The sequence below is a fragment of the Caloenas nicobarica genome, chromosome 10, assembly GCF_036013445.1.
Source record: "Caloenas nicobarica isolate bCalNic1 chromosome 10, bCalNic1.hap1, whole genome shotgun sequence".
NCBI classification, from domain to species: Eukaryota; Metazoa; Chordata; class Aves; order Columbiformes; family Columbidae; genus Caloenas; species Caloenas nicobarica.
Window position 1 is genome coordinate 15,606,394 of NC_088254.1, and position 27,508 is coordinate 15,633,901.

Below are 27,508 nucleotides of genomic sequence, written 5' to 3' on the forward strand. Positions count from 1 at the left end.
CTCCCAAAAAAACAACACCGAGAAAGTGCCCATTCCGATTTCACTCTCTTTATTATTTATCATTCTTTCAAAATAGGATATGTTCAAAAATATAAATAGGTGCAGGGAACGCTGGTGCCCCGCACGGTCCCCTGGAAAGAGCATGTTGTCCCGGGACGGGTGCTGCGCCGCGGGAGGGGGCGGTGGGGAAGCAGAGAGGGGCTGCAGCCCCAGGGCCTGGGTCCCGGGTCTCAGCATCCCCTCACCTCCCTCCTCCCACAGCTCCTTCCACCGCAGCCCCCCGGCCCTCCCCACCCGCCCCGACACGCTGCAGCAGTAGGAGGATTCTGGAAAAAATAAAATAAAACCCGAAAAGGTGCTGTTCACCCGGGAGATTAAATAACAGAAATAATTACATTGTTCGTGAATAAAATCAGGAAAAAATAATCATCTTTATTATTTAACTTAACCCCCTGCCCTCTGCAAACCCACCCCCCTCCCTGTCCCCAAAGGCACGAAGATAATTGGAACCGGACGGTTAGTAAAAATGCTGAGATCTAATTTGCTTTGCTTTGGTGCTTGGAAAAAAACATTAATTTTTTTTTATATATATACACAAAGGTGGGTTTGTCTTTAATATATTTTTTTTTCCTTATATGACAAAAAAGCAACAAGAAGAAGAAGAAATCGACTCTGTTAATATAACTGTTCTGTTAAAAATCTCTCTTTCTCTCTCGCTTTCTCCCTCGGTCTCTCGCCCCGCTCTAATGGGTGGGTCTGTGCACGGCTCTGCTGCTGAGTCTTGACTGGCTCCTGGGGCTCCTCTTGTATAGCCTGCGCTGGTAGTTGGAGGCTGCAGAAGAAGGAGGAGAAGAAAAGGCACCTTGTTAGCAGGAGCTGGGACAGAGACGCTGCTTGTCCTGTGCTGGCCGCCCCAGCTTTTGGCTCCATGGAAAAACACGGGCAGCTGCAGGCAGCACTGCCCGGCGGGCAGCTGTGTGTGCCATGGCGCCAGCCTGTTTGCTCACACACAATCGGCCCTTCTCTCGCCCCTGCAACTGGGGTTTGCTTCACCCAGGGGTGAAGGTGCCTCCTGGGAACCTGGGCAGGCACATCCTCACTGCAGATGCTCATCCCATCCCTTCCCTTCCCTGTGCCTGGCTCCACTATTGGGGTGGGCATGGGGACTGTGTCCCTGCCTCCCCTGCTGCCCTGACAGTCCCTCCTCAAGCCCTGGGACAGGGATGAAAATATCCTTCATTAGTGGGACATGTCAAGGGCACAGGAGGGGAAACAGCCCCATCTGGCTGGCAGGGACAAAGTTTCTGCCTGATCTTTGCTGCTGGTCTCCCTCGAAGCTGGCACTGCTCCGGTGTGATAATTGAAAGAGGGTTTTGATGGAAGATGCAAAAGCTGTTTGGGAACAGCCTAAGTGTCTTGTTCTAATCACTGATGGTCTGTGCTGGGAGCACTGCAGCTCTCCGGGTCTGCAGCAGAGCCAAGGGAGTCAGCAGCTTAATCCGCACCATACAGACACTTCCTCCATCCCTCCTCCTTCCATCTCCTCCCCGGGGTGGAGGTTTGTCCCTTAAGCCCGTATCAATTTTCCCTGGCTGTGGGATTGTTGCTTTAGCTGGAATTGCCCAGCTGGACCAGAACCTGGCAAGGAGGCCACTGGACAGATGTGATTTGGCTGAGGTTGATTAAATTATTGGGCGAGCAGGGATGGGACAGGGGTGTAGGCAGGCCTGGGAGCGGGCTGGGACATCAGTGGGAGAGGGCTGGCTGCCATCAGCTGGAGGTTTGACAGGAGAAGGGTCAGGAGCCCAGCCCTGTCCCTTGGCTCAGCTCTGCCTTGGGGCTTGTGTCCGCTCCCAGGACAGGAGGATGCTGGGGCAGGCTTGGGGGGAACCACAGCTCCCCCCTCCTATTCTTTCTGCCAATGCAGGTTGTGCCAACACTCACCCTTTCAGAACTTATTTCTTTTTCTTTCTTTAAGTAGCCTGGGCCCTTGGTAAGCTCCTTGTTGCCCTTTCCTGGCTCTGGAGCTGCCCCTACACTCCCTAGGTGGAGGAGCATCCACGGCAGGAATCCACCAGGCTGTCCCTCCAGCCAGACTGTTGTCCACACCTGCCCAGAAGATGCCAGCTCCCATGGCCCCATGACAGAGGAGCTTTCGACAAGTCAAGGGGACCAAGATGTCCCCTTCTACCTGGCTCAGATCTAACCTGCACCCTAAGGTGATGCCCCCCTTGTTCCCTGCTCCTTCTTCCAGCTGCAGGGATGCATCAGCCCTGTCCCAAAGGGGACGAGACGTACGGTTTATGCAGGATATCCGCGGATCCTCCCACTGCCCGTTGGGCTGGCACCGGATCGTGGGCACGTGGCGCTGGATGTAGCCTTGGTTGCACTGGTACCGCACCAGGGAGTTTATTTCGTAGCGGTCCTTCTTCCGACCGAAGGTCCTGGCATTCTCCACGACAGGAGGGTCCCCACAGGCCACTGCAGCAGATGAGCAGAGACATAGAGAGATGAGGAGTCGTGCCTGGCTGAGCAGGCAGCTCACACCCGGGCAGCTCCTGCCTGCCCGGTGCAGCCTGAGCACTCACAGCCTCATCACGTCTCCCACACCCTGTCCTGTGGGGTCTCTAAGTGCTGGAGGGAGAGACTGATGGGCTTGAAAGGCCACTTCTGGGGTAGAAAGAGGCAGCCATCCTTGCCTAGCCCTGAGATGCCAAGAGGGCGGTGCCGTCCTCTGTTATTCTCCCATTGAAATGACATCTCTGATCTAGAAGGTGTCTGGATGCCATTTGAGCAGGTTCCATCACCTGAGCTTGCCAGACTTTTTTGCTACATGCACAGAAGGCTTATATCCTTTGTTTGGGGTAAAAAAATTAAGACAATATAAAAAAGGGATAGTTGATTTAAAAGTTCATAAAACCTTAAATCCCTTCGAGATTGCCTCTGCCCACAAAATTTAGTGGGGGGAGATATGGAAATTCTGTGATGGGCTTTAAAATTAAGCAGTGATCTGCACAAGGGGTCTGTTCCTGCCTCCCAGGGAGACAGCGAGAGCCGGGCATTGCCACAGCCGCTTACATCTGTGGGAGGGCATGGAGCGGGTATGTGGCAGTGGCAGCTCTGCCTGGGGACGTGAAACCCTGGCCCCGGCTCCAGCCCCACAGCCACTGTCCAAGCCCCCCATCCTTGCTGGCAGGGCACAGGGTGCTGACCTGTTCCTTTCTTGCAGGTGAAAGGGAGGTGATAGTTGCAGGGGACGTCGTTCCATTCGCCTTGCTCGTGCCAGATCATCACAACGCAGTCCTCACCCGCCGAGAAGAAGTTATCAGGTTGGTTGGGCCGCCAGTTCTCAAATTGCTGCCAAAAGAGAAAAGCTCTTTGCCTAAGTCTGAGCCCTTCCCTTTACTACTCCTTCCTTCGTCCCTGCTGCTGCTTCCTCTTCCACGCATCTCACCAGCAGAGACCACAAGTTGCCACCACTGCTACTACAGCAGTTGGTTATTTCTGTCACGATAGTGCCCAGGAGCTTAGCCGACCAGCTTCATCAGAGGCTTAGAAAAATCATGAGCCCTACAAAGCTTAGGGTTGCCTACACTCATCTCCCAACCCAAGCACTCAAGCACATAACTCATGGGACTTTTCCCACCCAAGAGGAACTTCTTCCCTCCCACCGAAGGCTAATGGTTTCCCACGCCATGGGCTGCAGGCTCACCAGAGAGTGCCCGTCGGACCAGCGAAAGTCATTCTCCACGGCTCTGTCACTGAGGCCGATCCACTGGTAGTCCTGTGCGTGGCCTGGAAGAGCCAGAGGCAGAGAGAAGAGTGGGTCATGCTTCTCCTACACCTTGTTGGAAGCATTTCTTTGCCATCTCAGCAGACTCTGGACCTGCAGCCTCTGGGTCATTTGGCTCCTTCCCAGCCCATGATGTCCTTTTTCCCCCACATCATGCTTGTCCATCTCCCTCCCCACTCAGCATGCCATGGGCATGGGTCCACCCACATTGGCATGGGTCGCCACGTTTGTTGCATCAAGTGAACATCTTGTGAACAAGCCCCATCAGCTATGTGGTAGAAGTGAAGATCTGTCCTAGCTGAGAAAGGCTTCTGTCTCATGGGTGGACAGTTCTTTCTCTCCCACACAATGGTGAGGCCTCATTAAGAAATATCTGAGCACCAGTGGGGGAAATTACATTTTTTACGTCATTTTGGATAAATCTGGCCATAGACTCAGAGTCCATCAGGTGGACCCCTGCCTGGTCTCAGGCTGCCCTCAGAACTCACTGTTCACGAACTCTTGTTCCTCTGGGGTGATGATACTGCTCAGGTGGGCTTGATATTGTCGGCACCTGTTCTCTGCATCCATCCAAGTCTCCCTGTCTTCAAAGTGCCTGTAGCAGTGGCCCTGGAACTTGGTCCAGCCTTCCTCACAGTTTTGCAGGTCTGAAACACACAAAGGAGGGATGAAAAGGAGTTGGTGCATGGATCTGGAAGCCTTCCAACTCACCTCTTAGCATCTCATGCTCTTGTGATATGGGACAGCACGTGGTCACTTCCACTAAAAAGGAAATCCTGACACTGTTGCCTGTGGGAAATCCTAGGGAAAATCATCAGAAGCCATCCAAGACATGAACAGAGAGAGGAGACTGTGTTGAAAAGCCGGTGTTTCCAGTGATGTGACCAATGGTACTAGAAAACATGAATGATACAAACTTATTCCTAAGCAATTCAATACCCATGTCATGTTCCTGGACTCTGTTTTTGAGGAACTGACCAAGCAAGAACCCCTCTATCCTCACTTGTGCTGGCCTGAAGAGTTTTATTACTTTGGAAACTCAAAAATCTGAATCCAGATGCTCAGAATCAACACGTATATGTTGAAAATGAAAAAGGGGAGGAGAGCCCAGATTTGGGTGGATGCATCGCTTGGTATGGTTATAGGGCTCTGGAGGATAAGCAAGCCTACTGAGATGGGAGAAAAGAGATAGAGGCAGGAACTTACCACGGTGGAGAGACAAAATGAAATCTCAAGCAAAAAGCTTGAAAGCTTTGAGAGAAGTACAAAAATTTCTCAACTTTTCAGAACATCTTTTACTATTTAAGAAACACTGAAGATCCCATTAATTAAAAAAACAAAATCTGCAGATGGGGAAGAGCAGATGTGACTGGAGAAACCACCTGAAAAGACCTTCAGCAGCTCCCATGCAATGCAACATGAAACATCTGCACCATGATCAAAGAAAACAGGAAACGAAATGTCTTTAATCTCAGCCTTTCAGATGCCCAATCTACCATTGTTTCTCAGCCATTTGCTTTTCTTGGAGTGATGTGGTTTCATGAGTCCTCATGCCCCTCTCCCTTTCCAGTAAGGTTTTCTGTATTCAGTTTCTTTCTTCTGTTGTTAAGCTTGGTAGGTCAAAGCACTTGTCACCTTCAATCATAATAATTTCTCCTAATCCATCCTTCTGATGTTCTTCCAACTGGAGACTGCAGATGCTTCAGAGATGTTGGAAAGGTTGGTAGTTGAGGCATTCAAAACATTTTCTGCCTTCTTCAACAGATCAAATTGATTATCTGGAAGTAGCTGAAGCTCTAAGGATTTGTGGTCTTCGCAGGCAGATGAGCAGAGAACACACTCTGTCTTTTGAGATTTAAGACTTTTTTTCAGCAGCTTGAATACCACCTGTTGTCATCACAGCCTGAGGATGGGACAGCACATGGCACAGAACTTCAGCAGGACATTTCCTAGGAGAAAGGCCACTCTTTCCTACACAGCTGTTACTTACGGGGAAATATGACAACAATCATGTCGGAAAAGAGTGATGAAAATCTTGTTCCCTGGTAGGGACACTATTGTGGTGACAAGAAGGACTGGCAGTGTGCACAGACTGTAGAACTCACCTGCAGTGTCCTGCAGTTCTTGGAGACCGACAGAAAGGATGGTCAGCCTCATGGAAATAATGAAGATTTACGCTCTCCACTGAATTTGGGGCACTGGCTTCCTCTTGCATCTCCCAGGCTATGACTCCCATGAGCCCATAAATCAGAGAAGAGAGGAAATCAAACCTGACTTGGACCAAACAAGACTCTAAACAGCCACAGGGTAAGAAGTCTCTTGTTGGACTACAGGGATCTTCAACAACAGGTAGCAGGGATAGGTAAATCAGGGGCTGATTAGGTTGCATTAGGAAAGTGATGTTAAGACAGCACAATTCCTGCCCAGACAGTCCAATGATCCTGAGCCACCTTCTTGCAACCTACTCCATATGTTCATATTGGAAGCAGAAGGAGAGATGCAAATAAAGGGGAGGAGAAAATCCTGTATATATTATCACTATTCATGCCAAGGTGAAGACGACACTGGAACCTTATTAATCTTTTGTTTGAGCAAGGCAGGAGAGCCTCCCCTCAGCTAAGCTGATAAAAGTTTAGACTTGTGTCACCTTTAAAAAAAACACCAAACCCTTCTTTTCTTTCCTTGTAGAAGCAAAAAGAAGTATTAGTGCTGGTCAGAGTACCTAACTTTGATGGAAAAATAGGTCACTTCACATTTTCTCAGAGATATACATTCCCTGCTGATTTTGCCACAGGAAGCTATGTTGATGGGATGACAAAATGTCATGCTGTGTCAAATTGGTGGGGATTCCTGGAGCGAACGAGTCTTCTCTCAGATGCATCTTCACAGAGACAAACACAATCATTTTGCATGGCTCAGTTGAAGCATCCTTCCATGAAATTCTGGTCTAGCAGAGAAAGTTTGCCTGGGGTGAAGATATACACAGATGTTTCCCTACTGTTACAGATGAACAGAAAGACCCTTGACCCAAAGAGACAGCGACTTCCGTGATGAACACCATTACAATCTGTATTGAACTTCACTAGAGAAACTTAACAAAAAAGAGAAAGCTGAAGAAGACACCAGAAGCTCCTGCTTAGGAATCTTAGAAGTGCTGTGATGAACAGAGTAATCAAAACACATATGCAAAAGTCTCAAAGCTTTTCCCTAGTGTATTTTAAGCTGCTGTTAGAGGTTAGCTTACTGAGATGAGGGCTGGACTGATGGGTGCACTTGGGATCAGCTTTTTTTTTGGGGGGTAGGGTGTGAACGAGGTAGTGCAGCAGTTAGTAAGATTAGCTGAAGCCAGGTAGACCGTACCGATCTCACACAGGTCCCCTCCGTAGCTGGGAAGGCATAAGCATTTGAAAGAGTCGATGCCATCAGCGCAGGTAGCTCCATTCAGACAGGGGCTTGAGTGGCACTCATCAGTGTCTGCAAGAAATCAAGGGCTTCCATTAGGGCTCTGGGCAGACAACTCCAGCAACAGGGACAACTTGTTTCCTTGCTTGTTTAGGAGGGAATATCAGTTGTTTTGGGGGAACCTGGGAGTTGCTAAGATCTTATTTTAAAACATACTGCCACTGCTGCTGCCGTAAGAATGAAGACAAGAAACCCAACCCACACTACAAGGAAGATATTGGTTTTCTGTCACTTGATGGTTGACCACCACTCTGAAGACATCAGGACAAGCTCAGCAAGATGTATCCAATACACAGCACTCAGTGTCTTCAACAGCTGTTTCTTGTTCATGTTCTCTGCCTGATGGATCAAACATGCAAACTTGTGCCTGTGTCTCCACCAGCTATGAGTCTACAAGGAAGAACGTGGAATTCTCCTAAGGGATGGAAACACCTTGAAATAGATCTCTGTCTCCTAACAAGCCTTCCTGGGGCCAGTGTTCACTACTAATTTCTTCCTAACCATAGTTTAGATGAAGTTCTAGGGCAAGAAATCTCTTCTCAGTGAAGATGAAGGAAGTGCAGAGAAGAAAATAAGTGGGTTCAAAGATGGTTCAGAGACCCTCAACTTTTTCCCTTTGAGGATCTTAGGCCTAGCTATGGGTGTCTCTTCCTTGGTGAAGAATCATTCAAAGATTATGAACATGTTGGCTATGGAAACACCAGAGCAGAGTTGAGCAGCAACTTCTCAAGGTCTGTGTTCTTCTTTTGTTGGCGTATATTTGATGTGATATTGTCTCTCTGCAGAACCGTGTCCCCAGACATACGAGAGCAGACGCATGCTTTACTCGGTGTGGCTGTCTAGTTGCTCAGTGGCCAATGTCTGATATGTCAACTAAAAGCTGACATGTTCTGTAACATGCCTAAGTGATGGAAAAATTTCTTCCTGACCTTGGGTGGTAAATCAGCTCATGCTTTGGAGCATGAAGGTTGTCATCTTTATTCTAGACTGTATCACTGTGAGCAATGCAATTATTCCTCAGATGGCTGATGAACCTCTTATACCACTTTTGCAGTTAGTTCTTCACTAAGAGAAGGATTTTTTTTCCTCTAGATTGCCTTTCTAAATACTCATGAATGCTTTCTGGATTTCTTCGTTCACTACAACATGAAGAGAATTGGAGATCCTGTTTCTGTGACAACAACAAATACTTTCCAGAGCAAAATGGGGGTCACAGGCCTAGTAGAAGGGAGGAGCTGAACTTGGCTGGCTATTGCTTATTAGTCACGCTTGGAGTTCTTAGAAGATAGAGAGCAGAAGGGTAAATGAGGTATCCTGAGGGATGATTACAAGTCTAGAGGCCCTTTGGGCTTCCCAACAGCAGTGGCAGCAGAAGTTCATTTTGATTCCGGTGGGCTCCAGCTGAACCAGTAAGGAAAGTCTCTCCTTTGTCCGTTGGGCTCCATGGAGTGGAAAGCACGCTGCAGAAACGGGAACGAAGCACATCCAAGAGCTAAAGCAGAATGTTTAGCAGGCAATGATGAGTCTTCAGCTGTCTTCGGCAGCATGGACTACAACTTGGCATGTCCGAGATCTGTTCTGAGATGCAGGAGGTGACCCGCTGTGAGTTGCCATCCCTGGTCTTGGAGTAGGAGGAAGGAGGCACACAAGTGCAAAGTCATTGCCACAAATTTCCAGCTGGGAAATAACACTGGGACAGAATTTCCTTTTACAGGTATTCTATATAATATGACTGCACATATTATATATGCTGTAAAAACAAATATCTGTGTATAATATATATGTTCTATATCTCTCCATACATATACATATGTATTTTTTTATATCACATATAAAGAAAGCGCGTGTACTTGTAGGTAGTGTTGGAAAAACAGACAACAAACACAAGTGAGACACAGACAACTTTTTCCCCAGAAGTGTGGTGCAAATGGCTGGAGAGAAGAGATTTTAAACACATGATGATCATAAATACCAAGCTCCTCCTTCAGCCCATTGGGCCACTGGGCCAGTGACCCTATCTCCATCTGGTTGTAGAATCATCTTATCAAGCTGATATCAAGAAACTCAAACATTTCATCTGGGTTGGAGGAAGCATTGCTGATTCTGGTCCTCCCCGAAATTTGCATCTTGGAGGTCTTTAAGAAAAGGAAGTTTTAAATGGTAAAATTGGCAGCAATGTTGTCCCTGGAAACCCTGGCAAGCCAGTTTGTGGGTGTTTTTAGGATATTGCATCAAAGTCACAGGATTTATGGGAGGTGAGAACTCCAGTAAAAAAAAAAAAAAAAAAAAAAAAATCACTCAATGCTTGGCTTTTTTCTCATAGCCTTTTATATACCGTAAATATATCCACTTGCACAGAGTTCAGAGCTAGACGAGGTCAGTAAATCACTGGACACCTCTTCAGCACACGAGGTGTGCAAGCGCTGCTCAGCACGGAGCGAGCCCCCACTGCCACGGCTCCGGCTGCCAGAGCTCTTGACACCCAAGGATCTTACGCAGACGCCAGCTATTTATTTGCTTGGGTGAGCAGTCCTTCAAAAAGTCAGCTCTGCTTTGAGATGCAGCTCAAGTGCTGATCAACCAACAAGAAGACAAGACTTCTGCTATTATTACCCAGTGATAACAAAGGACAAGCGATGTGGGAGGGGATGCAGAGCGGAGGCAGCCCTCATTTTCAAGAGCTTTGGCTCGAAAACAAAGACAGGGAAGAAAATGCTTTGCGGTGCCAAGAGTAGGAAGCCCTTTTAGAACATATTACTAACTCACTTATTGAGGATAATGCAAAATTAGCAGCTCTTTAGAAGACGATTCATACTGCAGTTAATATCGCTCAGAAGTTGCCAAAGATTATTCAAATCTATTGTCAGAACAGTTTCTATTTTTTGCTACTAACAGGACCCAAGGTCTAACTTCTAGATTAAAAAGAAATTAAAAAAGAATAAAAATCCAAGGTAAACAAGGTCTTGCATCTGGAAGATGTAAACTGCCGGCTGGAGAAAGCAACGGGAGTTACACAACTACAATGCAAACTTTACATTTGTTTCACCATTTTCTTCCTAAGCGTTCTCTGATATTGCCAGATACACACTGTATTTAGTCACAACTATTTTTTTTGTGTGTAACTAAGCACAACCAAATTATTGTCGCAATGCTTTTGAAAACAACTCGATGTACTAGGTCATGGAAATCAGAAAGAGAAATCCTTTAGAAATGAAAGAGAAATAGATTGGTCCTGGTTTCACTCAGAAGGCAAATGACACACAAAAGTGAACACACAGTGTCAGTGGTGAGAAGGAAATGCTTTAAAAATCCTCATCCCAAGATAAGAAGACAATATTAGACACAATACTAACACTTTTTAAAACAATACAGTCTGTGCATTTCTCTCAATGGCAGCCTGTATGAAAGATGAGCAAGAATATCCATCAAAACCGGTCAGCTCTGTGCTCAACTAAGGAGAGGCAGCTTAACAACAGGGAAGATGCAATCACCCAAACCTTTAACCAACTATAGTTTTACTGAAGCTGTGAGTAACTGGTTTAGAAATATACCCTAGGATTTAAACTCCTGTTTTTGTTCTGCAGAGAGGAAAAATCAAGACTGAAAGGCAAGGTATTTTCAGGATGTCCAGCAGTCCCTGTTGTGCCCCTCACTCTTTCTTCATAGGCCTTCTTGTAAGTGCAATTATCCAAACAGGGACTCAGAGACCAGCTAGATAATTATCTTCTAGAGACTGAGGAAAAACAAATCCAGGTACAAATTAAATTTGCTTTTCAGAGACTCTTGGGAAGTCTGAACTGCCAATCTGGTAGCTCAAACAGTGAAGAAAAACATTGGAGCAATTGTAGGGTGACTCCTACAAGAAAAGAACAGGAGGAGTTGGGAAAACAGTTCTCTCACATTTTAAGTGAAGTGCTGGCATCAAAAATCACATAGCCAGCTAGTGGCTTATGATAAGCAATTAAGTCATTATAATAATTAACTACAATAATTAAACCAAAGCCTCCGTGAAGCAGAATGGGCAGATATTGCTACAGCCTTAAATAGTTACATTAATCTAGAGAATAGCAAGTTTCCAGGAGAACCTGCTGACATGCTGGGACCTTTGATTTGTGTAACATTCCCATGGAAGGAGAGCTCAAGCAATTCAGACGTCTCTGCCTCCAAAATATTATATCTAGAAGTAAACCGATGTGTATAAAACACTAGTCCAGGACTGCAGGTTTCTTCTTCAGAGAAAGGTTTTAATTAAGCTAATAAAGTTCTGGTGCAAAATGGACAGTATATTCAGGAGACATCAAATCATCTGGTCAGTCACAAATGGGGTCTGCTTTTGCCCGTCATTCAGCCAGGACTGGTACCTCCATCTCCTTCTTGAAAGCATACTCTCCATTCCATATAGGTGAAACATTATGAATCAGGTGAATGTTTTCTAGACTTTTTTTTCTTCTTGGGTTGATCTTCTCTGGACCAACAAGACTCTATTGCTTGGACTTCCAGGGCATGAAGGAAGATGAAACCCCATCAAGACCTTTCCTCATTTGGATTATAACCTTCAGCTGTGCTGGTGCCATAGGCAGTGGAGTCCATGAGCTTATTTCACCAGAGACAAGCAAAACTTCACATAAATAGCTGCTGTTTCAGCACATTTCTTTTCCCCTGACCTGAGCAAAGCTTTTAACTTGTTGACTGGTCAGAGTGCTCCAAACCACAGCCTTTCACTGAAGCGCCAGCATGCTTTTTTCAGCTAATAATTATTTGTCTTCTGATGTTACCAGAAGCAAAAAGACCTGCTGAGTTGGCAAAACTCTGGATGAAGAAGCCAAACCTATGGACAATTCTTCAGGCTTGTGGGGTTCCTGTCCTCGTGGAGGCATCAAAGTGCTGACTAAAGACATGTGCATGCATAGCCTTCCATTTGGTTAAATACTAAAAAATACTGGCACTCCAAGTGTTAATCTTTGGTCTTCTTTTGCTTCTGGCTCTGGCTTTCAAGGAGAAGTAGAGTCTACAGCAGAGCAGAAAAATACCATTCTTCTTAAATCATCTCACTAAAAAGACTGCTGGATCTAACTGGAACCCTTTGCTGACAAGACAAGAGGGCAACAGCCACGTGTCCCTGCTCCTCACTCTTAGCTCCTCTTGTAGTCTGAACCAGCTTCTCCTGTGCTTTAATGCTAGCCAAAATTAACTGCACTTGATGGGCATCCATTACATCCTACAAACTCTGGGCATAGCACAAGGCACAGATACTAAACCTGATCTTTTTGCAAGAGCTAAAGCTCAAGACTGTGAAGCTTCAGGTAAAAAGGCAGCTACAAAATGGGAAATATCATTTTGCGTTCCAGCCCATGGCTCTTCCTTGTAGGCTTTCCATGTACACAATCCCCAGAGCACTGTAAAGACTAATGACCCGAAAAAGGAAATCTGTGATTATTTTCCCCCCTTCGTTTGTCATCACTTTGCTCTAACTCTCTAGAAGAAGTTCACCTTCTTGCAGGGGTGTTACATGTTCATGGTCAATACACTGTCTTGCAGCCTGGATGAGCTTCCTTCAGACCCTGACCAGGACTGCATTTAACCCTGTAGGAACACTGCAACAAAGAACCTTATCAATAAAAGAGAAGTTTTATCCTGGAATATCTTCCCCAGTGGGAGCACCAGCCACGCATGGGTACTGAAGCCTTCTCTAGTCTATAAGTGTCTGCAATTAAGCTTCATGCAGCTATCATTTACCTCTCCCTGTCACCTGCTTAGAAGCCCCAGCTGCTACACCGTCATCTCTGTGACTCGCAAACACACATGTTCCAATTTCAGAAGATTTTTTCAAGCTTCTTTATGCATGAGCTGCTGAACACATGATTTTCTTTCAAAATACTTCACAAGAATGTTGGCTAACAAACGCTCTGAAGAATCTGGCAATTGCCTTGTGGGTAATTTCTAAAAAGAGAAAGCAGTGAAATAGAATAATACTTTGGGGCCAATTTTTTTTTTCCTCCCGAGCCTCACTGGCTAGTTTCTTTCCTTGCCCTCAACTCTGCCTTCACTGTATTGTTTTTGTCTCCAAGCCTGGACGTGGCAGCAGGCATGGCCCAAAAGCACAGCCCATTTGGTGCACAAGGAGGCATTTTGGACGTGTAACTCCTGCAACACCCTGCCGAGCCCTGGGCCCCGTGCCAGGCTGGACCAGTGCTGCAGGAACAACCCCGCTGACTTGTCCTCGCCCACTCCTGCAGCATCCGCTGTGCAGCCACTCAGCAGAGACAGACAGGACCTGAAATGTGTTCTGAGCAGGACTGAACAAAGGTTTGTGATTACCTGTTTTCTCAGAGGGAGAGAAGTGACGCAGAGGGAAATGCAGTGACTCATTCAAAACACTTTCGGGATGGAAATGAAGTTAGAAACCAGGCTGAGCTTCACAAAGCCCTGCACTTACAGACCCTTACCGAGTCCAGAGCTACCTATGCTGAGTGGTGTAAATTAACCAAAAAGAAGCAGTTCCGGAGGTGATATGGGAAGGGGGTGGAATGAATATTACTTTTGCTAGAAGGAACTCAGAAAATCTCTTTGCACATACATTTTATACCAGACTTAGCACGTCCTACATGAACATGTGGCCCATTGAGAACTGAGCATATGTCGGGCCTTCATACAACAGCACGAGCACTGATGGTTTTCAAATGGGGCCTGTCCCCAGGAGCCTGCGCCTGATTGCAGCAAACCGAAACCTAACTGTTGCCAGGGGTGTCACGGGACATCCTGTGTTACCAGGACTGGGCTCCTCCCTTGGCCAAGAAGCAGCCACCAGCAAGCACAACAGCGTCCCATCTCATTTTTGTCTCATTGCAGTATCCAAATGCCTCCATGGCATGTGAACACTGCTCAGGGGATGCTCATCAGAAAACTAGCAGAGTATTTTCACCATAAAAGGTCACTCAGATTTAAATATTGTGTCTGCTTACGCTTGGCACCGAAGAATCCCACCAAAGACAGGGAATTAAAATACCAAGAGGGGAAGGGTGAAAGGAAGAGCATTTATCAGCAGAGCTGACAAAAGGTAACGATGCTCTGAGCATCATCTCACCCATTTAGCCTGTTCTATCTGCAGAACGCAGCATACGACACAGACCAGAGGACAGCCCCGCTCTGTGCCAAAGGCACTGGAGCAGTTTGCCCAATGCAAACATTGCACTGAACACAGATGATGTTGAGAGTAGAGATTTTTTGCCCCCAGCTGCCTTGCTTTGCCTCTTACCCCTCGGCACTGCAAAACTGCTGATGGCCAGGCTCCCACAGCAAGCGCTATGAAACACTCAGGGATACAGGCAGCGAGTCAACACATCACGGAAAGAGAAATAAAACAGGGCAGACACTTGCAGCCTGTCTCATCCAATTTTTCAGCTGCATCCACTGGCCACGGTGGAAATCTCTGGCGGGTGGAGCCGTCTTTGCTCTCGTTTCCCCATGAGAAGAAAAAATTGTTGTTTTCTCTAGATTCTACATCTCACAGCAATTTCAGAGGGGGTGCGAATGCCTCAGTGCCTTCTCAAGCTATATCACACCCAGGGACTGGTCACAGCAGCTCTCAATTCAAAGAATGTTCTTTTTCAAGCCCCTGCTCTGACAGCACATCGGGGAGAGCTCACCTATGTCCCAGCCATGACCTGGGTACCCTGGGAGGCACAAGCAGATGATGCCTCCACCATGTTCCTGGCAGGTGCCACCAGGACCTGCAATTCAGAGGAGTGAATGGTGCCTCCTGCTGTGGTGCAATGGGTGAAGGCCAGCTGAGCATCTCCTGGTGCTTCCCTTGAACTGGTCCTCTGCTGCTCACCCCAGGGGCACGTAATCGCCATGGGCAGGCAGGAGGGAGGTTCTGGAGGCTTCTGAGGATGCAGTTATGGTGGCTGGATAATTGCATCACCTGCCCAAACACAGACTGTCATTTGTTAAGACAGAAGCTATTGAACATGACCTGTGAAAAACCCCACATTGATGGCTTCCCACCACAACAATGTTCTGCTCAAGTCTGCTTCCGTGTTAATGTTCTCTGCTGTAGAAGAAGCAAAAAACGTGACAGCTATGCCCCCTCCCTTCCCTTTTATAGCACATTCCCTTCCATATGAGAAGAAGACACAGTACCTTCTGTGGTGGGTCCTAATGCATCTATTGCTTCTTGTGACACTTGAGGCAGGACAGCTGTAGCGGTGGCCAGCAGATCAGGGTTATCTAGAACAACATCTGTCTCTGTCTGTTGTTCTGACACCGTGGGAGGGGATGGCTCTATTTCAAGCTGAGCCTCTTCAGGGTTCCTGTGTCCTCGTGTTGGTTCAACATCTGGAGTACTGGTACTAATTACAAAGTCTGGGACAGAGGTTTCCCCTGAAACACCTGTGATTGAGTGTGTCACAGCTCCAGATGTTGTATCAGGAATTTCCTTCTCCTCGGGAGCACCAGAGGGCTCACCATGAGCCAAAGATGTGGCAGCTGTTTTGATGTTAGCAGCAGGCAATGAGGATGCTTCTCCACTGGTTTTGTGGACTGTGGATGTTTCTCTGTTAGTCTCAGAAAATGCAGGTGTTTCACCCTGCACTTCTTGACTTGTGGATGTTTCTATTCTAATTTCAGGAAATGCAGAGGTTTCTCCACTTACTTCTTGAACTGTGGATGTTTCTATGTTAGTTTCGGGGTAGACAGACGTTTCACCCCTGGCTTCTTGGCTTGTTTGTGTTTCTATGCTAATCTCAGGGAATGCAGATGTTTCCCCACTGATTTCATGAACTGTGGAAGTTTCTATGTTAATCTCAGGAAATGCAGATGTTTCACCTTGGGCTTCTTGACTTGTGGATGTTTCTATGCTAATCTCAGGAAATGCAGATGTTTCACCACTGATTTCGTGGACCATCGAAGTTTCTATGCTGATTTTGGGAAATGCAGATGTTTCCCCACTGGTTTCATGGACTGTGGATGTTTCTATGCTAATTTCGGGATAGGCAGATGTTTCACCCCTGGCTTCTTGATTTGTGGATGTTTCTATTCTAATTTCAGGAAATGCAGAACTTTCTCCACTAATTTCACGGACCGTGGAAGTTTCTATGCTAATTTCAGGAAATGCAGAACTTTCTCCACTAATTTCATGGACTGTGGAAGTTTCTATTATAATTTCAGGAAAGGCAGATGTTTCTCCACTAGTTTCATGGACTGTGGATGTTTCTATGCTTATTTCAGGATAGCCAGATGTTTCACCCCTGGCCTCTTGACTTGTGAATGTTTCTATTCTAATTTCAGGAAATGCAGATGTTTCCCCACTGATTTCTTGAACTGTTGATGTTTCTATTCTAATTTCAGGAAAAGAAGATGTTTCCCCACTGATTTCTTGCATTGTGGATGTTTCTGTGCTACTTTCAGGAAATCCAGAGGTTTCCCCACTGATTTCTTGTATTGTGGATGTTTCTATGATAATTTCAGGATAACCAGATGTTTCACCCCTGGCTTCTTGACTCGTGGATGTTTCTATGATAATCTCAGGGAATGCAGATGTTTCCCCACTGATTTCTTGAATTGTTGATGTTTCTATACTAAATTCAGGAAATGCAGATGTTTCCCCACTGATTTCATGAATTGTGGAAGTTTCTACACTAGTTTCAGGAAACGCAGAGGTTTCCCCACTGATTTCTTGAATTGTGGATGTTTCTATACTAGTTTCAGGAAATGCAGATGTTTCACCACTGATTTCATAAGCTGTTGATGTTTCTATACCACTTTCTGGCCATGCAGATGTTTCCCCACTTAATTCACCAGATGCAGAGGCCTCACCACTTGGCTCAAAACTGTAGGGAAATGTAACAGCTGTTTCCCCACCCAGTTCCTGTGATACTGTTGGTCTTGTCACAACTTCTACTAAATCAGAAGTGACTAAAGTGACTTCTGGAAGCCCTGAGGCCTCCCCACTAGCATCCGTCACTGCTGAAGATTGTCCACTTAGATCTGTGGTTCCAGAAATGTCTCCACTGATGTACGGGATCCCAGATGGCTCTCCACTGAAGTCTCCTGTCCCTGAAGCAAACCCACTGGTCAAAATAGCTCCAGACCCTTCTCCAGATAGTCCTCTGTCTCCAGAAGGAAATCCACTGATTTCTATCATCCCGGATGGTCCTTCTCCCACCTCTTGAGCAACTGATGTCTGTGTTACAACTTCCACCAAAGTGGTATCCACAAGAGAGACTGTGGGAAAGCCAGAGGTGAGTCCACTTTCCTCTCCAGACAGTAGGCCACTGGTGACATCAACACCAGAGACTTCTCCACTGCTGTCAATCACTCCACTCGGATGTCCACTCATCTCGAGCACTCCAGAAATGCTCCCACCAAACTCTACATGCCCAGAAGGCTCACCACGGATGTCTAAACTTCCAGATACCATGCCTGATGTGTCTCCACCTCCTGAAGGTAATCCACTGAATTCCAAAATCTCTTTTGCTTCTGCTCTTGTAATTGAGAGGGTTGTTGTCACTTCCTCCAAACGAGCGTCTACAAAGGTAACACCCAAAGCCTCACCGCTTCCATCGACACCAGAAGTAAGGCCACTTAGGTCCACCAGGCCACTGACCTCATGCGTTCCAGATGGTTCTCCACTGACATCCAGTCCTGAGGGCAACCCACTGAGCTCAGGCACCCCAGAAGGTTCCCCGCTGAGCTCAGGCTCTCCAGAGGGTTCCCCACTGAGCTCAGCTCCTGAGGGTAACCCATAGGTTCCTCCACGGGTGTCCCACTCAGCAGATGGGAACCCTGACAGATCTCCATCACCGCTTACTCCAACGGATCCTTTTCCTTCCTCTTGTCGTTCTGGTACTGTTGTGACAACTTCCACCAATGTGGTATCCACAAGAGAGATGGTAGGAAAACCAGAGGCAAGTCCACTTTCCTCTCCAGAAGACACACCACTGACCAGCTCAGTGCCAGAAATTTCTCCGCTAAAGCCAGAAGGCAGCCCACTGCTTTCCACTCCAGATGGCAGCCCACTAATTTCTGGTGTCCTCGAAGTAGACACTGATACATCTTCCTCTCCAGAAGTTAAGCCACTGATGTCAACAATGCCAGAAGGCACACCGCTCAGGTCCACTGAGGGTAGCCCACTTTCTCCAGGTAGAAAGCCACTAGCATGCAGGTCTACAGATGGTAATCCACTTTCTCCGATCCCTGAGTGTTCTCCACTAAGTTCAAAAACTCCAGAAGTCGGTTCTCCACTTGCATCTGGGACTTCATGTACCAACCCAGATGCCGAAGTTTCACCACTGACTTGATATTCTCCAGATTCAGTCACCTCCCCTGACACTTCGCTGATGGTAGCATTGGTACTTGTTTCCTCTGGTATTATGGTGGCCGGAGGAAAAGCAGATGGGCTCACTGGAAAAGAAAGAGAGGACAAAGAGAGGGAGATAGGAAAATTCTTTATGAAATTGTTTTAAAGAAGCTATTAACAATTTCTCAATTGATGTTTTCCTCCAAACTGGTACCTTTGGGATAAAGGCACAAAATCCTATGTGCTTGCAGAAATAATGTGGTCCCTTCAATTTTTTTAGTGAACATTATATCTTAAACAACTTTAAATTAAATATATCTGGGAAACTGACAGAATATATAATCTTCTGACATGGGATAAAGGCAACAGTGACATGAATTCCCAGGTGCCAAAATCAAGCTATTTCTTCCCCAGAGAGAAAATGTAGAAGAGAAGAAGTTTGGTGCTGCTTTGACCACACTGCAGCTCTGTGCTCCCTGGAAGGCATGGTCTGAGATCTGTTTCTAGCCTGCCTTCCCCACCCCAGACACATGACAACATATTTTGTGAGGTGCCCTGTCAATGCTGTGTGTGTTGGTCTGCAGGATGGTTGGTCGTTTAGTTCACACCTACATAAAAGTTCAATAATATACACATGTAGGTCCTCCTGTGTGCACAGCCTCAGACTTTGCTAATATGGTGATAATCATATAGATTCAGAGGGAGTCCCTTTCAGAAAGGACACAGATCATTTATTTTGGGAGTGTCCCAACTCTACACCACCAGCCAAGTGCAACCCAGGAGATGAGGAAGCTCTGACCCACCTGGGAACAGCGACACATCGGTTGGTAAGACCTCTGTCCCCCAAGCTGTTTGATTCTCAGGTTGAGTGGCAAACTCGGTCTCCACGGTTACCTCCTCTCCGGAGGGTACCCCCTCCACTCCAGGGATCACTTGGGTTGCCAGTGCGTCTTCTTCAAAGAACGAGGTGACTCCATCCTCCTCCACAGGTGGCAGAGCTGGAACAAAAAGGTTTTTGAGGGAGTTTCCGAAAATTCACAGTCCAAGATTCCAGTGAAGTTGTTCAGCCAAACTGACACCCCAACGTGCCCAACCTCCCTTGTGAAATCCCTTTTCCTGAGGAGACAGGTCTACAAGGGGTGGGAAGGTACCTCTGAAGCAGAAGGCGTGATGCCGGGACAGCGGGTCGGGAAATCCTGTCTGGTTGTAGTGCTGGTAGACGGTTCTCACACCAGGCGCATCCCCTCCGCAAGCGGGACGGGGGCTCACGATAGGGTAGCGGAGGCTGCCGTCGGCTAACCAGCCAGCGTAGCATCTGTCCAGGCCCTGCTTCCAGGCAGCATGGAGTTGGCCAACAGAGGCCAGCGTGGCATTTTGGCTCTCACAGTACTGTTGAGCTTCTGGGAAGGTGAACTGCTCTGGCTGGGTTGCAAAGAACACCTCACCTGAGGGATAGGAGGGAAAACGGGTGTAAGTGTCTGCATCCTACTCATGTACATGAAGGCGTGGAGGTGTGAAGCACATTTTTGCTCCACAGCTGTGCCCAGAGGAGAAGGGAGAACGTACCCTTGAGCCTGTCGATGTAGCAGTAGACGTCATAGGTCTCTGAGGCTGGGCGCATGCCGTATGACCGCACACCTGGGGAGTTCTCTTTGTCCCCTACACAGTTACTTCGGGGATTCACGATGGGATACCTACCGAAAGAAGAAGAGGGGAGGTAACCCAAGGTCAGCCTTGGACGGAAGAACCTCAGTGTATTTGGGAGCAGGACACAAACAGTTCACTGTTAGAGGTGCTTGTAGCCCCCAGTGTGACTTGGAAACAAGTCCACTTCCAGCTTGGGGCAATGAATACAAACTTCACTTTTCCTACACATCAGGGGAGCTCACTGCTGCAGGAGGTATACACAGGTTAGGAAATGGGTAGGACAGGTGGAGAAAAATGGGTCTATTGGCCAATAGATATCACAAGCTGGAGACAGCCTTAAGTCAGGAAAGCTTTAGATGCTGAAGAGTTGAGCAGCCGGACAGATGAGAGTAAAGCCTCAATTTCATGGCTGGGTAGTCATTTTGAGATTTGTCTTCCCCAAGTCAATATAGGTTTACCTGACCGTCTGGTCCCGCAGCCAGCCGGCATCGCACTGGTCAAAGCCAGCCTCGTAGGCAGCCTGGAGCTGTTCGGGAGTTGCAATAACTGCGTTGTTCTCCAGGCAGGCCTGCTGGGCTTGGACGAAGGAGAAAGCGTATCTGCTGGTGGCGGAGCGGTAGTGAAACACCACACCTGGGGGAAGAGAAGCCGTGATGAGACAGCAGATATTGGACACCTCCTTTACCAAGATGTGTGACCAGAAAGGGTCTCCCCAACAACAGTGCATGTCAAACCCATTTTGATGGAGATGCCTCATTCATCGAGCCCCGCTGCCATCAGGGGTGATGTTTAGGGATCTCTTTAGCCCTCCTCTAGGATCTTCCCACCTTGACTTCTCCCCTTCCCTGGAGCCAGATGCATATGGGAGTGCAGAGTGTGCCCATTGCAGCCCCAAGCATCACCCAGCAGAACTCTTTTCAGCACATGATGGGGTGAACCACAGCCTCCTCCTCACCCTTCCTGTCCTACCATAATGGAGGTACTCAGCCTATCCCTTACCCCAACCAGGCCTGCACATCTCCAGGGACCCAGATGCCCTCTGAGATGGCAGAAGCTCAGGCAGTTTTCAGTTGAATGGTTACCTCTAGGAGAAACTGATCTTCAGACTTCTCGGAGTCCTGGTGACTTACCCGTGGGGGAGATGGGCTGCTCAGGTAGGAGACCAACACCAGGGGCTGCTGTCACTCGCACGAGCTGATCTTCCACTGTGAACACCGAGGCAGACTCTAGTCCTGGTGTGGCAGTCGCCCCCATTGTCTCCTCCACTGAACTCATCTCTGCTGTTTGGGTGGTGATGAGAGTGCCTAAGGTTACGGTGGTGACCTCTTCAGGTACAGCCCACACCTCTGTGACATCCCCCCTGGTCACGTTCTCCTCCTCTGGGGCAGCTGTCTCTACTGTGACACCAGTGGCAAAGAGATCTGGCAGGACAGTGAAGCCCTCGTACAGCTCGGTGGCGGTGGGGGTGATCTCAATGGGTTCCAGGGTGGCGATGCTGCCACGGGCCTCCTCCTCCGTGGCGTTGCGTGGCAGAGGTAGCTCCACCTCGGTCTGGGTGACTGTCTGGATGGTGAAAGCGCTGCCCAGCTCGCTTCCCCTCTCATCGATGAACTGCCCTGGGACCAGAGTCTCAACGTCATCCCCTACATCAGGAGACAAAGCAGCAGTCAGAGGGGACATGATCAGTCTAGCAAGGTGTTGTGTGCTGGCGCTACCTCTGAGAAGAAGCTGGGTGTTTGCCAACTCTGAGAGGAGCAGGAAAATCATGACGCTTTTGTAAAAAAAGGTTTTCCTTCCTCTACTATGGCTCTGTACAACACCCCCGCAAGGAGGTCACATTCATGAGTTGGAGGCAATGAGCCACCGCATGGTCCACAGCTGGTAAATCAGCGAGGACTTTCCCAGCTCTCCTTCCCGGAAACACCTTGCCCATATCCAAGTCTGCACTGACCTCTAGTGCCTGCCGCAGGAATTTAAGGTGGTCGGAGAGAAGTAGAGGAGCTTGGGTAACCTCCACAGCAGGTCTGAGCCGTGGGAGAAAGACAACTGGATCCTCTCACTCAATGCATCAAGTGTCACCAGGATCATAATCTCCTTCTGCTCTACCCAGGTGAGAGCTTAAGAGCTCATCACATACAATCGTGCCAACCCCATCACCAGGACAGCCTAGGCCACTTGCTGTTCCAAATACAGTCAAACAGCTCCCACCTTTCCCCTCTCTAATCACTTTTCTGCTCAAGTCACATCCCTCAGGTGTTGGAGAACATGCTTAGCATGCCACTGAGCAGGTCAGCCTACAGCAAGGATGGTGGTTTAAAGGGCAGCAGAACTTGGCAGGTGAGGGAGGAATGGGACATCTTGGATATGCAGTGAGGCAGGTCTCAGCTAGGGAGGGAGACATAGTGCAACATGGTCAGGCTTTTCCCCTAATACTGCTTTCCCTGCTCTGTTTATTTCCAATTCCATTTTCCTTCTAGTTCAGTTAGCCCCTATCTCTCTGACCACCAGACATTCAGAGAAGCAGACAGAGATACTCAGGGAAGGACTGCTGTGCTCAGTAACTTCAGACGCACACCCCAAGATAACCAGAAGGCTGCAGCTTGTTGCACCAGTCTTTAGCTTGGCCACGTCAGTGGATTTCTCCAAGGGGTCTAGGAGGTTCTACAGGGCCTCCTGACACACTGATTGAGCATGCATCTGGGCACAATAGGTCTGTATCAAAGGGGTTTCAGAACACTTTTTTTTTAAAGATGGCGATCTATTTGAATGTTAGCCTATGGTTGCTCTGAACAGATCATATACCACTGTGTTTTGTCCCCTTCTTGCTGCAGGGAGAAGAGTGCAATTACAAGAAAGAGGGAGTAGCTGGGATGCTCTCAACTTCCCAGGTGCAATTTTGCCCCATTTCTGATCATCGGAGACTGCTGCAGTCCTTGATTTATCCCAGCGTGGAAACTCAGGCATGTGTCTGTACCACATCACAGCACTATACACATCTTCATGGTCAGGCCCGTTCTCCTTTTCCTTCTCTGTCACCTCCAGCATTCACCTGGGCTCTGTTCCCTGTCTGCAGGAGAACGACCAAAGCTGGAAGGTGTGGGAGGACCGAAGGGAAGAGGGCTCTGTTACGCCACCTCCTCAGAACCCCCTGTGCACTTTCTGGATCTGTTTCGTACCTGAACATGGTCAGGGGACTAAATCCTTTGAGGACCTACTTTCCTCCCAGGCCTTTTTTTTTTTAAAAATAAAAAAAAAGGGTTAGCTCTGGCCAGGAAGCCCCTGCTTGCTGACATCTAGAGACACATTGCTGAGTCCCACAGCCCTGATGCACTCACCGCTATAGCAGATGGCATCGTAGCGAGAGTCGGGGTGCGGGTACCCTGTCTGGTTGACGTACAGGTACACCGTCCGCACGCCCACCAGGTTTCCTCCGCAGTTGGGCCGTGCTCTGGAAATGGGGTAGCGAACGCTGCGATCGGCCAGCCAGCCTGCGCTGCACATGTCCATGCCATCCTTCCAGGCCAAGTACAGCTCTCCTGTGGTGGCCAAACGGGCTCCCAAACTGTGGCATTTGTCAAAAGCTTCTTGGAAGGTGAACTTCTCGGGGGCAGTGGCGTAGAAGACTTTACCTGCAATCACACCACCCAATAGCACAGGAATTATCTGTAGAATTTAATCCCAATTCTTTTTCTTTCCCCTTCCCATTCCTGAGAATCTGGGTAAGATGAAAAGTCCTGTGCATTACAGCTGAACTACAACCTCATGTAGGTGACTGTCTATAAACACCAGAAGCAAGGGAGCCTTGCAGACTGAATACAGACTGGAGCAAAACATCCCCAGCTAGCTGAAGCCACAGAGCAAGAGGAAGACAAAGGACAATTTCAGTTCTGATGTGCTGAATATTTCGATGAATCCTCATCACAAGCATGGGAGATGGACACCTCTGAATGTCACACCCTCACATGGATGACCAGAGACACACAGGACTGTGGCAGAGGTTAAGCAGACTCCACCCTTGGTATCGCATTAGTCATTGACATTAAAATAGTCCAAGGACTAATGAAGAGACTGCAGAGAACATCTGGCTTTTTCTGGGGTATGTGCTATTCCATCTTTAACCTGTCCTGACTCTGTATTTAGTGTTGTCCAGTCTAGGCATGATCAGAACTTTGGCTGCTTCTGCGTCTAGTGACAATAAAAGCCCCAAATCACCTTGCATTTGCTCTGCATAGCAGTAAACATCATAGGTTTCATCTGGCTCACGGACACCGTAGGTCCTCACTCCTGGAAATTCATCCTTGTCGCCATAGCACTGCACCCGGGGCCAGTGGATGGGATACCTGGTGGAGAGAGGAGGTTAAGGAGGCAGAGCAGGACCCTGGCAGCCGCAGTGTGATGCTTTATGGCTTTTCTTGGGTTATGGGGAAGGGAAAGGACGATTTGCTGTCCTGCCCTCTTTCTGGTGGTCCTGAGCGCAGCAGGTCCCTGGGAACACCAGCCAAATACATCAGGCCAAGGTGCCTCCCCAGTGGTGGGCTCAGTGTGGTTGAGCCATGCTTGTGCATCTTGGTGTAGCATCTGCTTTGTTCAGGGAGAATGAAAGATCAGGATGAAGTCTTTGGCCACTCATCTGCCACCATGAGCTGAGGAGGACAGTGCTCACTCTGCTTTCCTGCTATACATTCCCCCTGGCAGAGAATGGCTTGCAATGCACCACCTCGCTCTGCACACCAGCAATTGCACAGTTGCTATTTAGCCAGTTTTTCTCAACCATTTTCAGTCAGTGGCTTCGTTATAGAAGTCCTTCCTTAACAACTCTGCTATGGTTTTCCTTTCCCCGCTGCCATTCCTTACCTGACAGTCTGGTCAGCCAGCCAGCCAGCATCACACTGCTCATACCCATCCTCGTAGGCAGCTTGCAGCTGCTCGGGAGTAGCAATGACAGCGCTGTTCTGGATACAGGCCTGCTTTGCTTTCTCAAAGTTCAAGGTGTACCTGGTGGAGATTGCTCTGTAGTGGAATACGATGCCTGGAAAACACAATGGCCGTCACTCACATATCTGCTAGAGAGGAACCAGCCCCTTTCCTTCCAGAGAAGTTAGGGATTCAAAGAACAGATACTACATGGCAAGTAGAAGCAATGAAATATTTATGCTGATTGTCTGTATTTGAGCATCTCAAACCAAGGATGCCTTGGTGGGCTTCTTTCACAGGACCTTGTGGAGCACACTGGTGACCCAGGACAGTGACTCCTCTCCCATGGTGCTGTAACAAACACATGGTGCATAAAATCCAGTACCTGAAGAGTAGTGGGAACAGTGGAATTATATACATCACACAGAACAGAGCTATATCACTGTCAGAAGGACCCTATACTTTCCTGGTATGGATCTGTGCAGCATTTTAAATGCACAGATCAGCAATCAGGCAGTGGTGCAGAGCAGGGACGGTGCTGCTGTGCAGGTTTGGAAGCTGCAACCCCTCAAGGTCCTGCTCAGTTCCAAGGGTGCAGAGTGTCAACCACTGTACAAACACTCAGGGAACAAGAGGCAAGTCCGCTTGAAATCTTCAGGTCTGCCACAAGCATATCCAAGTTGTACTTTTTGATGAACAGGGATCTTTACAAAGGGCGGCCGTCTGTACACTCTGCTCTGGTGTAAGCAGAACGTTAAGTGGAAAATTCACCAGGAGGCAATGAAGGGGCTCGCAGCTGCCACTGTTAGTTACGCATTCCAGTGTATGTGACCAGCAGAGACCTGCTGGTTAACTCTTGTAGTGGAAGCTGTGTCCCTGTCCTACACCAAAAGCAAAGGATAAGTATAAGGATTGTAGGAAATGTAACTTTTGTTATTTTATCCACCTGTTACTAGGATGGGCTTTACAAGACTATGGGGAAATTTTTTCAAGAAAATATCAATCATCCAGCTGAGGGCATCCCATCTCCCAAAATGTTTGGGAGAAATAAAAGCTCTTATAACAGCCCTCTTCCAGCTTCACCCCTCTGAGCAATAGCCCAGCGTATCCAGGACCACCTCCTGCCAAGGATGTCGTCTTGCTGAATTTGTAACTCACCTTCTGCCAGAAGAGTCATTTTCTTGCCATATATTCTGCCATGAGTCATTTTACTGGTTTGTTTAGTCTGCTCCTAGCCTGCTAAAATAAATGCCTGGCCCATGGCTCCTGCTCACCTACCTATTGACTTATTTGTGACCCAACTAAAAGGGTTTATGCCTATAGGGAGAACAATACCTCCTCTGTCCATGGATTTCTTCCTCCCTTCTGCCCAGGCCAGGCAGAAAGAGTTTGAAAGGAAAAATCAAGGGCAGGATCTCACCTTTCACTAGGACCTCTATTGTGTCTTGTCTGTCCTCAATCCCGTACATCACTTCACAGCGATAAATCCCAGTGTGGTTGGATCTCAGCGCCTTGATTTCTAAAGTGGCATCGGTGGGGATGGCGGGATAATTGGGCAAAGAAATCACCTCCCTGTACTCGCTGTTGAGCCGGATTTTCCCACCAGTGGCCACTAGCAAGACAACTTCGGTTCCATTTGAGAGTTTGCTCCATTTGATCCGTGGGGTCAGCAGGGCACTGGTGTCTTCTTCCTCTGGGATGTTGAAGTAACAGGGGATGTTCAATGAGCTTCCCAGGACAACACGTAGGGGAGACTGCTCGGGTATCTTCACTTCCAGGCCATCACTACTGTCTGCCAGTTCCCAAACAAAGAAATGGTTACATCAATAATGCATTTAATCCAAAATTTCTAGTGCTTCCATATGCTCCAATGCCTATGTTTGCTCAGACACACTATTTTTGGTCTAGTCTGCTGAAAAGAACTTGCAGAAAGGGAAGTTACAAACATGACCCTTGTGTCATTGTTGCTTTTGGGATTTGGACCAGTGCTGGATGTGGGAATGAAGGGAATGAAGGGAATGAAGGGAATGAAGGGGTCTACTGCCGTGTAGCTGCTATGAGATCACACCTGATAGGGTCTAAAAAGGGGAATGCTGAAATTCCCTTGGTTTCCCCATAAATCTGCCTTTGTCTGGAGCTGTCTCCCGGGTTCCCCAAGCACAAGATCAGCGAGAGGCACAGCAGCCATCCAAATAGAGGAGCCCTGTGCGTACACAGGGCAGATCTTGGGGACACTTATTTCTGGCAGCTGCCTGTGCTCAGGGCTGGGACCAGAGTGCAGCACACGGCTCAGTCCCAATGTCCCGCACCCCAGGGCATGTACCTGAGAGCTCCGTGGTGACGGCTGCTGTGATGACTCGCAAACACACAAACACTAATAGTAAAGTGGTCAT

The 27,508-nt window shown here is 47.9% G+C and overlaps 1 protein-coding gene across 2 annotated transcripts; it reads right to left on the reverse strand.

Annotated features, from left to right (window-relative positions):
* Positions 1 to 598: 598 nt before the first annotated feature.
* ACAN (aggrecan) lies at positions 599 to 27,508 on the reverse strand. Of its 2 annotated transcripts, XM_065641598.1 has the most exons (18): positions 27,439 to 27,508; positions 26,536 to 26,907; positions 25,056 to 25,230; positions 24,414 to 24,541; positions 23,537 to 23,830; positions 21,332 to 21,844; positions 20,660 to 20,834; positions 20,121 to 20,248; positions 19,706 to 19,999; positions 19,358 to 19,552; positions 16,757 to 18,658; positions 15,398 to 16,648; positions 7,154 to 7,267; positions 4,282 to 4,440; positions 3,713 to 3,795; positions 3,213 to 3,357; positions 2,299 to 2,481; positions 599 to 832 (listed from the first exon to the last, which is right to left on the reverse strand). In XM_065641598.1, exons 1-18 carry the CDS (start codon positions 27,506 to 27,508, stop codon positions 744 to 746), a joined length of 6,270 nt encoding a protein of 2,089 aa, XP_065497670.1. In that variant the 3' UTR covers positions 599 to 743. The 2 variants fall into 2 exon arrangements, with proteins under 2 accessions (XP_065497670.1, XP_065497671.1); XM_065641599.1 differs by lacking the exon at positions 7,154 to 7,267.

What these genes read in the sequence shown, in the direction of transcription:
- ACAN (XM_065641598.1), bottom strand. Translation starts at nt 27,508, where the DNA reads ATGACCACTTTACTATTAGTGTTTGTGTGTTTGCGAGTCATCACAGCA. An exon ending in AATAGAGGTCCTAGTGAAAG is followed by an intron (nt 25,231 to 26,535) that starts GTGAGATCCTGC and finishes TGTGTTTTCCAG; the next exon opens with GCATCGTATTCCACTACAGA. An exon ending in CACCTGCAAGAAAGGAACAG is followed by an intron (nt 2,482 to 3,212) that starts GTCAGCACCCTG and finishes CATCTGCTGCAG; the next exon opens with TGGCCTGTGGGGACCCTCCT.